The sequence below is a fragment of the Strix aluco genome, chromosome 3, assembly GCF_031877795.1.
Source record: "Strix aluco isolate bStrAlu1 chromosome 3, bStrAlu1.hap1, whole genome shotgun sequence".
Taxonomy (NCBI): domain Eukaryota; kingdom Metazoa; phylum Chordata; class Aves; order Strigiformes; family Strigidae; genus Strix; species Strix aluco.
The window spans coordinates 60299764-60317135 of record NC_133933.1 but is presented as its reverse complement, the minus strand read 5'-3'; the positions used below and the strand labels follow the sequence as shown (position 1 = coordinate 60317135).

At 39.4% G+C, this 17372-nt stretch overlaps 1 protein-coding gene across 1 annotated transcript in view; it reads right to left on the bottom strand.

Moving 5' to 3' along the window:
* Positions 1-17372, bottom strand: part of MTHFD1L (methylenetetrahydrofolate dehydrogenase (NADP+ dependent) 1 like) — a 158937-nt gene that overhangs the window by 38551 nt on the left and 103014 nt on the right. Inside the window, exons 25-26 of the mRNA XM_074818760.1 lie at positions 11961-12068; positions 10127-10279 (exon numbers count right to left, since the gene is read on the bottom strand). Coding sequence (XP_074674861.1) covers positions 10127-10279; positions 11961-12068 — 261 coding nt within the window. The remainder of the gene's footprint in view (positions 1-10126; positions 10280-11960; positions 12069-17372) is intronic.

The following is a 17372-nucleotide window of genomic DNA, read 5'->3' as shown; positions in this document are numbered from 1 at the left end:
ATCTAACTAACATACACCTTCCAAACATAGGAAAAATAAGCAGACTGTAGCTTGGGCTCCACATCAGCCTAAGCCTTTCCATGCTGAGGTGGTTGTAGCTGCTGCTGAGTTCTGGGAGCTGTATAATGCTAACGTAATTTTCCTCTATGACAAAAATATACCATAACACAGCTGCTGCATCACAGTCAGCATTCAAGAAGTTTCACTGGGGTTGGTCAGATACCTCATACCAATACATTTTCCTATGTAATTGCAGTAACAAAATGATGAGGAGAGATAAAATTATTTCTTGCCTTACCTGTCCAACTGTTAGTTCAGACCTGATCATATTTCTTCTTCACAGGCCTATGAAAAGGTCTGGTCTTAGGAGTCCAGTTCCAGGCCAAGAAATAATGTTCTTGGCTTTTACCATGTAAAAGAGAAGGAAGCCTTAAACAGAATTTCCCCAAAGCTGTGTGGAACAGGCATGAAACTGGAGAGGCTTAATCTTGATGTAAAACTGAATATACTCTTATTCTAAAAAACATGAGGAGAAAACGGTAGGGAGAAAAGATGAGTCAAGCTGGCAGATGAAGAGCAGACAGGGGAAGACAAACAGAATCACAGAATCGTTTATGTTGGAAAAGACCTTTACGATCATCAAGTCCAACCATAAACCTAACACTGCCAAGTCCACCACTGGACCATGTCCCCAAGCACCACACGCCTTTTCAATACCTTCAGGGATGGTGACTCAACCACTTCCCTGGGCAGCCTGTTCCAGCGCTTAACAACCCTTTTGGTGAATAAATTTTCCCTGACATCCAATCTAAACCTCCCCTGGAACAACTTAAGCCCATTTTCCCTCATCCTATCACTTGTTACTTGGGAGAAGAGACTGACACCTTGCTACAACCTCTTTCCAGGTAGTTGTAGAGAGCAATAAGGTCTCCCCTCAGTCTCCTTTTCTCCAGACTAAACAACCCCAGTTCCCTCAGCCGCTCCTCATAAGACTTGTTCTCAGACCCTTCACCAGCTTTGTTGCTCTTCTTTGGTCACGCTCCAGCACCTCACTGTCTTTCTTGCGGTGAGGGGCCCAGAACTGAACATAGTATTCGAGGTTCAGCCTCACCAGTGCCAAGTACAGGGGGATGATCACTTCCCTGGTCCTGCTGGGCACAACTATTTCTGATACAAGCCAGGATGCTGTTGGCCTTCTTGGCCACACTGCCGGCTCATATTCTGCTGGCTGTCAACCAACAACCCCAGGTTCTCCTCCACCAGGCAGCCTTCCAGCCACTCCTCCCCAAGCCTGTAGCGTTACATGGGGTAAATGATGACAGTCACATGGCAGCATCAAACAGTCTCTCCAAGTATCAAAAATGCTGCATCTGTAGAAGCCTGGGGGTCACTGTTGTACCATGCTGAGAATACTTTTTTTAATGGACTTCGCCTGGGGGACCTGTCCTGATCTATAACCCAATACCAAGGTGGTTTTATGCAACCCTCTCCCCAATTATGGTTAAAAGGTAACACTCTGTTCACGACATTTCACAGTTTCAAAAGTGAAGATTGGTCTTTTCAAAGTAAACCTATTACCACTTATCAAAGGCAAAATACAGTATGCCAACATTTGTACCTTCTTTTTTTCAAAAATAAGGACACATGAGGAATACCTCAGGAAATACTTCAGAATTTCTGTGTGGGTGAGTGGAGTAGAGGAGGAGTAGCAGTATAACCTTATCCTTTAGTGTTATCCACAGAATGTAGGCCAGCCTACTCCAATGGAAATGCAAAGTGATATTATGTAAATGTTGAGTATTATAACTTCTATAAAGCCCATGTCAAAGTGTAATAAATTAGAGGAGTTCAGTTTTTAATTTCTCAATAACTGCTATTTTGTGAAGTGTGTGCAGGATACATTTATTTCAATATAAAACAATGTGGAAAATGTCCTTCTTTCCATAGATAAGCTATTTGTTATCTAATAATATATGTATATTTTACTATGTAAAAGTATAACTTATTTTTAACTTCACATTTTCATGCAGTTTATGAAGAAAATACTTTAAAACAGGAAATCAGAGTCCATTTCCTGTTTTAACAAGGATAATCCCCTGACCAGTAGGCACAAATATTCATTCCTATTAATTAGCACACTATTCATCCTATATTTCAAAAATTAATGAAAGAAAGCAAGTTGCTGGGAACATTATTAAGTTCAAAACATCTTTCACCTTATTTATCCAGAACTCAATAAAACTGTTCAAACACAGACTTGCAGCCTCCAGCTAGGTTCCTGCTATTAGCCTTAAATCACTTTTAGAGTTGCAATAACACTAAGTTGCCAAACTCAAATATACAGCTATCTACATCTGGTAGATAGTTTGTCTTAGTGAACAATGTGGAAAAATTTCAGTCATTTGACCCAAACTGTAAAGTTTTTTGCTGCTTACCAAGGAATCAATACTTTTTCTGCAAATCAGCATTTGAAAAACGTATCTGGAAGAATGTTGAAGGGACAATGTTTTTTTCTTTAAGCAAGCATAAGATAGCCTCTCAAAAAAAAATGCATATAGACAAGAGTTTTAAAAAGGTAAATATTGCTTCCTTAGTGAATGACTGAATCTCTAAATTTCCCATCTGAACCATGAGGTACCTTTTCAGAAACTGTGATTTTTTTTCACCTGAGGAAGCTTATCAAGATGAACAAACAAAAATAGGGAGCATGAAACATAATTTGATTTCATCCCTACATGGTAGGCACTGCTGCACCATGGAGAAGCTGCCATGAGATGCATGATTCAGCCACCCGCTTCCCACTTTGCCATGAAGAACGCCCGACAAGGCATTCACTAACTGCTCAAACTCACACGTGTCTATGTTTCCACTGCAACATCCTTATTTCATGTCTGAAGTCATGCATAAAATCTAAGTGCACTGGTCCAAAATTGCTGCTGGCTTCTGTCCAAGTTGCACTTTCCACTTTTAACTGATACGTCTTTGTTAATATCAAGCCCTATGCAAATAGGCTAATGTGCATCATTCAAAAAGCCTTTATCTCCATACGGAATAGCAGTCTCTTGATTTCTTCCTTTCTTAACCGATGCAGTTATATCCATTCTTGCCTGGGATCACGGACTGTAAATCAGAGGCAAGGGAATGAAACAGATAAAAAACACAACCATGCTTACGATTAGGTCTTACTGGAACAGACAGCACGGATCTTAATGACTCCCAGACTCTCTGTAGGCCTTGAGCAAACTATGCTTTCACAGAAGTGCCCCCTTTGGCTGCATGCATGCTACAGGTGATTCTCATTTTATTTGCCTACACTAATGGCATTTGCAAGCCTAAGACAGCTGCATTGAATTCATTACATACAATTTCACAGGTCTGATGAGGGCAAGACATTAACAAACACACTGAAGAAAACTGTTTCAGAGCATAATGAGTTATCTTTGTTCCAGCATCGCTTAAACTTGTCCACACTAGCCAGGCACTACCCTTGATCAATGAATCCATACTGCCTGAGCTGATGTGTCAAGTCAGCTAATCTTAACTGAAAACATGTGCTAAAGCACTTGTGATCTAGGCATACCAGTTTCAAAAATTCCTCTGCAGCAGCTCTGACCTACCATACCTTCCACGGAGATAGCACAGCTGACAATGCCCTCTGCCCCTTTATATGCAAAGCAAAGGAGGCTAGGTAAAATTCCCACTACAAGGGATGGGAGGCTATCAAAGTGTGATTTCAGGGTATCACTTACTGACTAAAGTGAAACATGAAAGTCACTTTTTGTACTTGTAAATAAGCATCTGTTTTAAGGGACCTATTTAGATTAACTATTTTAAGTTAACAGTGACATGCTTATTATTTAAATCCAAGAGCTTGAATACAATGTTACATTTCTATAGATGTATTTAATATAAATATATTTGGAAAAGATGACCTGATTGATACCAGAAATACACTAGATTCATTTTTGCCACTAAAAAGTTAATTTTCAAGTGTTTAGAGCCAAATGTAAACATTTGCATCAAAAAAATCTCTGACAAGGCTTAAAATATGGTAAGATGGGAAAATAATATGGACAGTCTGAATACAAATTTTACAATGGTCATACTGGAATTGTTTATAATGGAGGCTGTATTGAGAAAAATCTCATCTAATCTAAACATTAAATAGCTTACCAAACCACAGGGTCTGTTTTCTTCTGTGATATGTTGTCTAATGGTTTCATCCTGTCCCAAAACAACAAGTCCTCCTCCAGCTATTCAGTTTGCTGAAATAACACACATGCCTACACAACTTCTTTTTAATTCTCAATAGCAAACAGTTCTGCTAACTACAACTGCTGGACTTGGAGGAATATAAGGCTAGGTTGAAGGAAGCTGTAATAAACCGCAAATTAATTTTGCTGATATGGCCAGAAATGGGACCTCGTCTTTCACTCAGAAAAGGCAATACATTGTAGTATATTATAATGTAGGTTAAATAACGCTTACTAGCAAACAAACAGAGCAGTCAAGAGAGACAGCATGAACTACACAGAATCTAAGTGCCTTGCTTCCATTATCTGTCAAGATATTTCTAAATGCCAGCGGAGGAAAAGAGGCTGTTCATTTGTTTCTTTTTTTGTGGGTCTAAGACCATATGTCTGTGTCATAGCTATGGCAGGGAGGTGCAATGATCTGAAGCAAAGTATATTTACTCTGTATTTCCAAAAAAGCACTGGCTTATGCACATCAGTTTAAAGTAGTTGAAATAAACAGCAAATGCTCAGAGCATATGGAAATTTCTGAACTATCTTTTAAATACATTCTTTTCTATGTACTTTCAAAAGATATTACAGAGACAATAATAAATTTTTCAAGTCAGCTAAACACTACTCCTTTTCTCTGCAATTTAAAAAAATCCTTAGTCATCAGCAAGGCATGTTCTGCTCTCCTGTAACAACATCCATCAATTACTCCCATGACTTCTTCCTGGCTAGATCTTAGATCATGTCATTGTTTCAACTAACACTTTTGGAATATCTTCAAATCTCTTTTACCCTCATGGCTTTTATTTCAGTGCCCTCTTCCAGTTCTCCATGTACATCTTGGATGTGTCTTCAAATCATTTTACAGGTATCTCCTCCCACTGGTATAACTCTCAATTTAACTTCTTTTCCTTTCCAGCCAACCTCATCTTTTCAATCTTTCCCTCAATCTTCTATTCTCATCTTCTCACCACAAATGGATATAGTCATTCTTGAATCTTAACTGTCTCATAGTCCACACACCTGGGACATTTCCAGAGGCTGCCACATACCCCTTTTCATCATCATCTACAACTTTTTCCTCATCCCTTCATTCATTTGGGCCTATTTTTGCCTCACCTACAGAGATCCTCTCTGGCCAACCCAATACCATCACAATCACTTCATGCAATCCACCAAGGAACACAGGTGGATTTGCTGTTATTACACTAACCATCTCTCAGCCTCTAGCTTTTAAAGACAATGAACTAAAGCTGGCTGTCCTCACCTTCACTTCCAGCCATTGATCTTACCTATGTGCTCAGCCCCTGCCCCATCAATCCTACCCTGAACAATTCATCAGCTTTCCATTCAGCATTTCTGCATGTGCACACCTGGTCACTGTACAGGAACGATGTGCCCTGTGTAATTCAGAAAACCTCTCTTCCTCCTTCCCAAGAGGGATTACACCAACTGTAATAAATGCAAAGGCACATCATCTAACAGAGGAGAGCGTGGGCTTTTCTTTTCCTGTTAGCATTTTTCAATTTAGAACTACATAGTTGCTAACCTACATTTCCCACGTGAGTTTAACTTCATAGCTTTCCTTTTCTGTTGCTTTTTCCACACTTACTGCAGTTATCTCAAAACCAGCCTGTGGAGTCTGTGAGCACCTAGTATTTTTACAACTAGCTGTTTGGGGACTGAGCACTGCCACAACAGAGCAACTATACAACACCAGAGGCAGGTGCCAAATGCCACATCACCAAGGATTTTTTGGACTGAGGGTGGTCAGAATACGTAGCAGAGCACTACTCCTTTGTGAATGATGTAAAATTGCATTGTAAGCTAAATGCTTTACAGGGCAAATATCTCACCATCATATATGTTTTTGAAAATCACCATATGTTACACAGATCATCAGGATGAATTAGGCAATCCACCAATAATTATTCAGCTGTCCCATAAGACAGCCTGAGAGGAGTGACAAAATGACAGTTAGGGGACAACTTGGGCCTCATGCACCACTGGGAAACTGCAATTTCACTTCAGATGGGCCTGGACTCCAGCTTATGTTCCACAGACACCCTCAAAACTTAAGCCCTTAACTGCTATGAAAGAAGAAATTCATTCAACAAGGAAGAATATTTTCCTTCTAAAAGTATTCATAAAAATATTTACTTTCAGGGTCTCTTCCCTCTTACAATATTCAGGTAATATTTTAGCAGAACAGTCCTGGCTCTCACCTACAAGCAAATTAGGGTTTTATTGCTCCAATAAACTGATTTCAAACCACAGTGGGTCACCCTAAGAGTTCCTTCCCAGAGGATATAGTTTCAGAACTAGTTCCAGAGACTTGAACTGCTTTCTCTACGGGGAGAAAAATAATATTTCTGTAATATACCAACCTTTCTTCAGATATGTTAATATCTGAAGGATGTCAGTTAATTGTGAGAATTTGGGAGCTGGCGTGGCTCCAAAGGTCTACATATTTCCAAAGGGACCTTGCCTGTAATTTTAACCCATTAAAACAAAAGTATATGGCTTGAAAAGAGTAGTATGTATTTAAAAATCTCACTGTGATTCAAACACAGATATATTACTTGCACCAGTGATTTGATAGCATCACTTCATAAAGGCAAAAGACAACAGGTTTTACTTCTATGACCAGCCTGCCTTCTTGCACATCACATGAAAGAGAATGGAAACATGGCTGAATGTGAGAAAGCCCCAAACTGCAATGGCTTTTTGGGTGGGGGTGAAGAGAAACACACATACTACAAAAATCTAGTAATTCTCCACCCAAGCATTGCTAGTGAATGACCTCACTGGTTTCCTACATATACTCCAGCAGCCTTCCTGCCATCACTCTGCTGAGCCAAGCAGTGATGTCAACAGTCCACCTGTGAGAGTGATGTAGCCCTCTGGGTCATGGTCGCAGAGAACTTGGATAAAAGCTGTGCCAGTGTTAATTAAATGCACCTCTTGTTTCACTGCTGATTTCCTCCGATAAGGCTCAGCTCATTTTTCCTGGAAAGACTTCCATGCTGTAAGGGAACCAGAGCCAACCATAACACAAAACAAATATTGCTTAGAGAATATGAAGACAACATGTTAAATATTTAGTTTAAAAAACAAAATTTGCCCATCAGTGCTGGGGCAAATACAAATCTCAGTAATTTACATGTGCTAATGACAAGGTTAAACTACAAATGCTAGTTACTGCAGATAGTTTATTATCTTTCAGTGATACTTATCTCTTTCATTGTCATGCTCTTCCTGACTAAACTGAGGCAGAATTCTAACAACCTGCTTTACCACTGGTAAGTTCTGCCGGGTTAGAGTGCAAGGAGCTCATCCAGTAAGAAGTATGCTTTGAGAATGGAGTTCGACATTTAATTAGCATCAGAATTATCACTACAACTTTAACAAATGTGTTGTCCAATATTCTGCCATCAGAAAGGTCTTAGCTGTAAGAAGGCTCTAAGCAGCTTCAGTATTAAGGATCCTTTTCCATTAATACAATTAGCCATCAAGTAATGAAATGAAAAAATATATGCTGCTCCTTTTTTTCCTATATAAAGAAATCTAATCCACTGTCATGACTGGATGCTTTCACCATATGCTGTCACCAGGATTTCTGTAATCCCTCTGCTCATAGTATCTGACCTTCAGCCACTTTAAACCTTCAGGACATGCCCTTTTATACTTGCTTTGTTCTTGTAGACAATTTTCAGATAGCTTTATTAGTAAGAGAGCTGTCAAGGGAAGACTCTCAGTTTTGGAACCTGACATCAAAAATATTCCTTCTTGCACAACTTAAAAAGTACCACTAGCCCTAAGACTTTATTGCTGACAGCAACGCACACAAAAAATCTGAAGATGGCAAAATAGAAAAGTGATCTCAAAAGTAGTGGTACAACTCTATTATGAGAGTTTATTTCCTGATGATCACAACTCTCAATTCTGAATGGCAGCAAGTTGGACCTCTTCCCATGAATTTCATTCTAGAGAAAGAATTGCATGGGAAGGATGTTAGGAATACATTCGTATTCATTCATTCATTTTGATTTGTAGCAATTGTGATAGTTCCAAGGAGTGTTCTGTCCCACATTCCTGAGTGTTAGCAAAATTTTCCAACCAACCAATCGATGTCTGTCTAGATTACTAGATTTTTAGCTCTTGGGGATCTTATGTTTATACAGTACCTTGCCCTACAAACTCTCTTGGAATACATAACACTAAGAGTATACTGCCTACCTAGTTCCTGATATGGGAAGTTCCATGGCTATACAACCTCTCACCAAAGTCAGGGTAACTAACTTGGACGTATTTTTTACATTCTCCCCAAGTAAGAAATCCCATATATAAAATGTCCTTCATAAAAGAACCGTATTTTTTGGTTCTAGGCAGAAACTGAAAATGAGAGGTAATCCTTCAACCGGTCTATACTGCTCCTATGGACAGTTCCTATGGATTTATGAGGCTGAACTACAGCTAGTTTGTGTTGAAGTGTGAAGAGTGTGACTCATTCAGAATGCACAACCCAAGAACATTTTACTGTGACATCCTACAGAATAGCTCCCTCATGGATTTGAGTAGTTACTGTCCATTCTTCACATTCACTCCTTCTCACAACTTTATGACATAAAACTTCTAGGGCAAACTTGAATCCAGGCCATGAAGGAGACACTAGAACTTCTGACAAATTTTATTATGTCACCAGGAATTGGAATTTGGTCTTACACAATTTAAATACACAGCTGTGCTTCCCGTCTGGTGGATGCGCATAGTGTGGCCATGCAGAAGGAAAGCATATCCCCAAGTCCAGTGAGTTAAAGTGACACAGCTTCCTGAACTCCAGGAACTCTCCTGGTCAGAAAGTACTTCCTTCCTTGTTTCAAACACTTGATTGTTTCAGAGGGAATTCAAAACAATAGATTAGAAACTTTCAACCTTTCCTAAGTGTACTGCTACACAAGGAAATCAGGCCGTGCTCTGGGAAGATGAGATAACATTGGGAGAGTACTCTTTCCGGAAATGCAATGGCTTTTGCATCCCTTCTCTAGCACCATCCCATGAATCAGCTACATATAAGAAATAATTCATGCTATGAGATGTCAGATGCAGTTCAACTACTTGGCAAAAGGCATGAGCTAAGTAGCTTCTCAGCTACTTTGATAAGTCATGTCAGGGAAGAAAATATCAAGAACTTTCTAATCTGAGTGTACTTCTAAGGACAGGTAGAAGAAAAGGATGACAATTGCCTCTTTTTAGCACCTCATTGTTTAAATCTCTAGAAAGGATAAAGAATGTGCTACTACTTCTGCTGTTAGAAATCTATCCCTTCCTACCATAACTTAGTTTTACAGAACCAGCAGAGATGTTCACAAGGACTGGGAACAGATCAGGCTCATCAGCTGAAAAGCAATCATTTTAATCATACACTTTTTTCTAACACAATTCCTTTCGTCTAAATACATTACTGAATGTTTTGTAATGACAGATGAAAGATTTAGCATTTAGAATACAATCACGTAACTACAATTATTTACAGACTGCAATTTGAATAAGGAAAGGCAATGGACTTGTAAATTCATTTTTCTGCAGCATTAGGGTGCCTAAATATCCTAGACTAACTGAAGAACATCAGAAAAGGAACCAACAGCAAGAGCCATTCTCTCCAGACCCCGTACTCAAAGGTCTTATATGATATTACATTTTCCTAATTCTCTTCTCCTATCAATGTAGAGCTACAAAAAGTGTGAGGATAAAATTATTACAAAAAACCCAAGAACTCACCTGGTTCTACACATTATTTTTAGAGTCAAACAGGAAATGCACTTCCCTGACAATCTGGGTCAAAGGAAGGGAAGTGATTGAGTTGAATACTCTGTACTCACCGTTCCTACCAAAGGGTAGATGAATCCTGCCCCAATACTGGCTCTCACATCACTAATCGGCAGAATGAAACCAGTGGGAACACCCTTCCTCTCGGGCTGATGGGAGAGGGATAGGTGAGTTTTTGCCATACAAATGGGAAGATTTCCAAATCCCTAACAAAAAAGGGAAATAAAATAAAAATGTTTTCAGTGTTACAGTAAAGACAGAATATGTTTTCACTTTGTTATCAGTATCTTCTAGAAACCCTAAAATCCACATAGCAATAGTTACCCTCAGTTTCTTAACAATTAATATTTCAGAAATGGACAGAATACTGTGTTTCACATACTATTCTCTCTCAGTTCAGGCCTCTGTCTCCAGAGACTTGCTGTAGCGATATCCAGCTTCTAGAGTGGGTTCTTAATCTAGAGTTAGGTGCAAAAGTTGCCTACGCAACGGCTAGAGTGTGCTATTTTCAGAAAGGCTGTACAATGCGTACCACACTGAACAAGAAACCTACACCAACTCAATAAAACTCCAGTATGGCGCTTCTCTCTGGGCTTTAACTACCTAGTTAGATACCTATTTGAGACAGGATTCATACTGCAAAACTCTCTAAGGGTACTAATGTTTTCTTGAACGTAAACACAAATGACTTATGATGCTTTGCTTTGTTTTTCAACAAGACAAAAACTGCATGAGGTGATGGCACCCACTTCACTAATGACAATGCAGTAGTTACTCAAAAAGTGGAAGAAAATCAGGGAAAGGCTCTCAGCATCACCCCTCACACTATTTGTCTCCCAGGTTATTGAGTAACCTTGAGTCAGGCACCTTCCACTCTTCTGTTCAATTCCTTGACAAACAGAGATGCAATTCACAAAGCCGGGATGAGAGATGGCACTGCTGCCTCTGCAGCCCAGCGCTGATGACAATACTTCAATGACATTGTGAAAATATATCCTAATACTGCCAACGTTTAGATTAAAAAATGGATTAGAGAATCACAGCAGGAAAAGATAAAGACTTGGATTATTTTCTTCAAGTACACTAAGTAAGCTTCTTTTCCATATAGAAAATCAAATGAATTCTCAGGAGATTTGCATTATAGAGAAGACAGCTATACTTCTGTCCGTCTGACCAGGCTGATAAAGTACTCTCAGGAATTTTTCCATGACACATCATCCATGGTTTCTATTTTCTGACAGAAAGGCTCCAGTCATGTTTACGTGCAGAAGCCGTTCCATTACAGAATATACATTCACCTCTCCACATGAAAAGAGTTTTAGAACTATTTTCAAACTATAACAAAGCCCACTCCCACATGCTTTAGGAACAGTGATCTATTTCACCTTCTAGCATTTATAACCCCTTGAAAATAATATGAACAGAAGGAAAACAAAAGATTTTACAAGTATCAGGAGCTTTGTTTTTAATGTGCATAGCTTTGCACAAGTCTTTTTGTGTCTGCAAACTCATTTTTTGCTGTCACAAACATTCATGTTAAAATTGGGCACATTCACTAGCTGCTACTTTTGCAGATGTGCAGTTGTTACATTTAAGGCAGTAACCCAAATTACCACTCTGCATAGAAAGTAGTTTCATCAACAATCTCAAAATGATTCCAAACACCGTATGTATATTATGGGAGATAGCTTTCAAGGTTAAAACCATTCTGTTCTATCTACTCTAAACCAATCCATACTGACCTCCACAGTTTAGCACCATGGGTAAGCTCATGCCTTTTAGCAAAGCTTGACTAAACACTCTAATCTGAGAACCTTTTTCACCCTGAGGTTTCCTAAGACTCTCATCCAGCAGGTACCTGACTGCATAATTCACTGGTGTTCTTACCTGCCGGGTATAACGATCAACTTGTGACTGCGCAGTGGGAGACAACTCTATATCCTGAGCTCCATACACCTTCTGAGCAATGATCCTTATTTTTTCAACAATAGGAAGCTGCAGAGACAAGAAAACAATACAAAGATGAACATTACCCAAGAAAAACTAGGATCTTGTTTGCTGAGTGAGAAATCTGAATCTCTCATTTAGATTCATCCTTGTTAATCAGGCTTGCTAAAGCATGAAACAAAGGGCACTGGTGATGGATATGATATTCAGCTACAGGTACACGAATCACAACCATGATTTCAGCCACTCCATCATTTAGGAACTGCACAATTTGTGCATCACAAAGTTAACAACATGATCTTACACTCTTGCCTAAAGTGGGGGAAGAAAATTACTGCCATGTAGTTTTAAGAATCAAGAGCTAACACACGCTGCAGATACAAGGAGGCAAGCTCCACTGGGTTAACAGGGATCACTAGAGAAATAAATTTAATTTCACAATAAAGACAACCTGTACAATGAGTGGACAAGACAAGGTAGCAGGCAGCCAGGGAAGGTTCCTCTGAGAAGCAAGGATTTGTAGCAGAAAATTCCTAACCCATCAACTGCTCCTTTGATTGCAATTTTTGGGTTTTTTTTTATTCTCCTCTCACCTCCTATCCTTCCTAACATATGTATTTTGAACTGTAGCGTTGATACTGTAAAGCACTTTGGACACTTAAAATAAAATATTAAAGCATTATAGGATACACTTTGAAATCACAAGTCACTAAGTTCAACCCCAGTCTCCACGAATATCCACATCATGTCATTCAGCTCAAATTGAACGTGTGTTATGCCTTTATGACTTCTCTTTGAAGGTAGATGCAGACTCTCCCATTTGGGCTGTTAGACATCCTTTTACAGATTTTAATCAGACAGTTTTTTGAGATCAGATCAGGCATTGACAATTTGTGCCATCATTTCTGTTTGTTTCGAGTGAACAGCTCTTTCTTCTTTCTCTCTCCTTTTGAATAATGTTGGAGACAGCAATTGTGACCCCTATAGCCTATTTTGAACAGGCCAACCTCTTAAAGTTCTTTCAATAGGAACAGGATGATGAAGGAAGGATCATACCACCAGTTCAGCTACTTCAGTGCTGACCACAGACAGCCAGAGATGTGTGAAACACTTCAGGGAACATCCCATCAGTAATTTGTACTCTAGCATATTTAATTGACAACACATGTGGAAGAAGTGTTGAAAAAAATCTAAAGAGACACCATCTGGGGAAGAAGACCTGGTAATCTCAAGCAATACAAAAAGCACCAGAACACAAAATAGAAGTATTTAATTTTATTCCAACAAAGGCAAGAAATTGGTTTGTGAATAACAAACTCAACCTGGTGCATTTATAGGAAGTTCCACAGTTAATCACATTTTTGTAATGCCTGTCTAGAAGTAATGGTTTTTCTGCAAAGATACATCAGTTGAATGGTTAGTGTCAGACTGATCTTTTTTGTATTTATGATTGAATTTTAGAAAAATTAAAGTTTAAAGTAGTCTGCCTTTACATTAATAAAGAACTTCAGTAACAGAGACATCACAAGAAAAGAACCTTGCCAGACTTTCAAGTAGCTTAAGTATAAGGCAGTTAAGAGCTACTAAGGCCCAAATAAAATCCCCCCTCAGATATGAAATTTCAAAGTGAGGTTTAAAGATGTTCCACAAGACATTTTCTGAACATGCTGATTATATGATTACTGAACCTTAATGGGGTGGAATGTCATCACGTTCCTGACTTCAGCCTTTTTATAGGAATCCAAGCAGTGCTAAAAAATCTAATGAGGATTGGAGGTAACACATTGCATATACGCTTGATATAATTCCTGGAAGGATTAAGCTGAATGGAATAGTCAGTGACATGGATAGTCATCACAAGATGATACTTCTCTCAGGTTGATTTTTAAATATGTTCATACGCACAGCAGTTTTGAACACAGTGGAGGAAATGCAAAATGTGTCTATTAATTTGCCTTTTAGGTGCTGTTTGCTTGCAGTCAAGGACTAACAGCAACAGCAAAGGCAAAAGAAATTCTGCTCCCCGTTGTCAGTAGGCCAACATCAAAACTAACAGCTTTCCGGTTAAACCTCTGTCAATTCATTGAGCTGGAGATGTTAATTTAGATTCAACTAGCATTTGTGTCAAAATATTTCAAACTAATTTGACAGCAGCATAATTATTATGCCCTCGGTCTCCTTTCAGTGACCATAACTGTAGTTTCCAAATGAAACCCACCAGGGCTCTGGCTAACATCAGAGGAGACTGCTTTAATGACAGTGGTGGCATTCTGCTCCTCCCAGGATGTGTGCAACACCTTGCATGACTGAGTCTGAGCTGGACAGTCAGACAATATCCCTACGGACTTATGTTTTTTGTTTTGTTTTGTTTTTTTTTTTTTTTTTAACCAGAATTTCAGATATTTTTCAGGCCAGTACCCACACCTCAAACTTTGCAAATGTAACCTCAGAAGGCTCACCAGTGGGGCAGCAGTTGCGGGAGTTTGAATGGCAAACAAAAGTGGTTTTCTCTGACCGTCACATGTTTTTGCAAGGCACATGCATACAAATAGTAGGGCAATGTGCATGGTGTCAGAAGAGAATGTCAGCCTATTTAATCTCACAACACAGACAGATGAGTCCTGGCTGAGCCCAATTCAGATAGGAACCAGGAGGGAGGCACGAATACCCTATACACATTAACACAGCCCATGCACGTGCACACTCTCAGACATGCTTCCTTCCTGAAGTCTCAGAAGTAGGGAAAGGAGTACACTACACCGTGCTAAGGATCCACCTGTTTCCTAGCATTTAGTGGGACTTTAAAGGAATTATCTATTTAGAATCACAACATAACAGCATTTCAAGCTAAAAAGCTTCCTGTGTTTCAGTTATCAACTAATACTGTTGGGAAATTTCATTTTAATTTAACTTAAAGAAGTATCTTCCAAAGAAAAGTTACCTAGTACTTTACATGAGAAATAATTTTTTTTTTCTTGAAAAAAACATAATGGTATTTATCAGAAAAGAAGCTCTAGTAATTCAAGAGACTTTTTACATATGTGCCATAGCAGAAGCCTGGATGTTTACAAGACACTTGTAGGAACAGTTCTTACTTTTTCTTATCTGGTCTTTAGGGCAAGTTTAGCTTTAGGTTTTCAACACATCACTATGGAAATACTCTCACTGACGGGCACAGGCATCCACCATATGTAGTAACACTTCACAGTGCTAATCCATATGGAAAAGGGCTTAGCTGAATTCAAAGGAGCTGAAAAATAGAGGCATACTGCACAAGTAACTAAATCATTAAGGGATTTTAAGCTGGATTTTTGCTCCAGCTGATACCAGACTCTTCTAAAAAAATCATGTGAGTTACCTATTTGTACCTTAAACACCTTGGTCTTTATTATTCTCTGTCTGAGAATTTTCCACAATGGCCTAGGATATTCCTGAACCAGTTGTTCATTCCCACTGGCAAACTACAACTCAGCACCCTCAGGTATACTGATGCAACTATTCGCAGGCCATCAGTAAAACAGCCTTAATGAAAGGAGGATGAAGTCTCATCCAAATGGTGAGTGTTGATGCACCTGTATGAATAGCAACTTAAGTTTCGCAGCACCTCTGCTATCTGGACAGCTGCAGTGATAATGATATTTATAAAACGTGCAGAACGTCAAAAGCATGAAAGATTTAGGATCAGTGATAAAAGCTGTTCTTCTCATTTCCCTTATGTAAGGTTGTGAATGTTACACAACTAAGTACATTTAGGTGGAGAACAGGTGACAGATACACAATAGGCAGTATGGATTTAGACCAAACCTGACTTTTATAGATCTGCAACTATGTATTAGTACTAATGCTGAAGGAATTACAGCAGTTTCAGAGAAAATGATAGTATGAAATACTCAAGGTAAATTTATACTGAACATAAGAAGGTGCTACAGGGCCACACAGTGTAAGTACCTGCTGACAGTTAAGTAGCTTTGATGCTTCTCTCAGAATCAAACAACCTCCCCAGCCCTGCCAGATATAATGTGCATTTCTGAAATCCCACACATTCAAGAGCTACCAAAGCCATATGCTTCTTCGGAGGCAAGCACAAACACACGTGCTTGTTGAGGCTGCCAAGCACCCACACCATAAACAGGATTATCTCCTTGGCTAAAGCATAACAAGTGTTACAGCAAAAGTGCACAAACTGCTTTCACAAATCTGTGTGGCTGTACATTTCATTACTTGATAGAGAACAATCAAACCAAGAAATCGCGCTGATAAAGAGGAGAACCTGTCATTCCCAAGACTGAATTGATTATCCAAAATAAAATCACACCAGTGTCACCCAGCCACACTGCTACTTCCAGGTCATCCCCCCTGCAAAATATGATGTTAGTGCAAATCGGTGCTGTTTATTACACAGTCTTCTTTCTTCCAATACTATCAACAGGAAGGTTTTTACCAAAATGTAATTTAACAGTGTTTTATTTCTGCTAGCCTTTCCTCATATTTTCTTCACTCTTCATCTCTTCCTTCAGTTATAACAGCAGGCTGTGGTTTATCATTTTTCCATGAGGGGCTTGATGAGGATGGACAGCAGACTAGCTTCAACAGACCCTCCTTTATCCTCCCTTCCTCTGCTGCTCACACTCATCCATGTGCCAGAGCAACTGAGAGGGCAGCACCGCTGTTTGTGCAGCTGCACATACCAGAGAAAGCGATCCAGGGGAAAAAAAAAAAAAAAAATTGTAATCCAGATCAGTTCACACATCCAGTTTACCATAAAGGCAAAGCCAATATAAAGTGGTGAGACAGAGATGGCTTAAATGCTATCTCTACAGAAAGAATTGCTCAAACTGTTCAAATCTGATCACTGGCATGTACCAGCAGAAACAGCGAGTTGGGACAGGGACATGTGGCTTGGGCTGGGATTCCTGAAATCAGTCTTGTTGCCACAGGTCAGTATCACGCGAAACGAAACATGCAGATTACCAGGGACCTGGTTTGGGACTGTGCTCAGGATTCCCACCTTTTGTATCCTAATCTGAACACCTGACTTTAATTGGCTACTGGAGAAAGGAGTTCATCTTTTTAACTCACCACGTCCAATCCCTGAGACTGCTGAAAACAATCCCCGTTCCTTTCCTCCTTCCTTTCTTCTGCTGTTAAACATTCCCCCTGACTTCCTCAACAAAAGAGAGTCCAACAGAAAATGTCTCCAAAAAGCCAGAGTCAAAAGCAGTAAATCCGTAGTCATACTTCATTCCACTAGGTTGCAACTAGTCACACTACTACGAGAAGCACTGGTGTTATCTAGCTAAATTGAATACCTTAAGTGAACACCTGTCAGTGCAGCACTGTCTGAAAGGACAC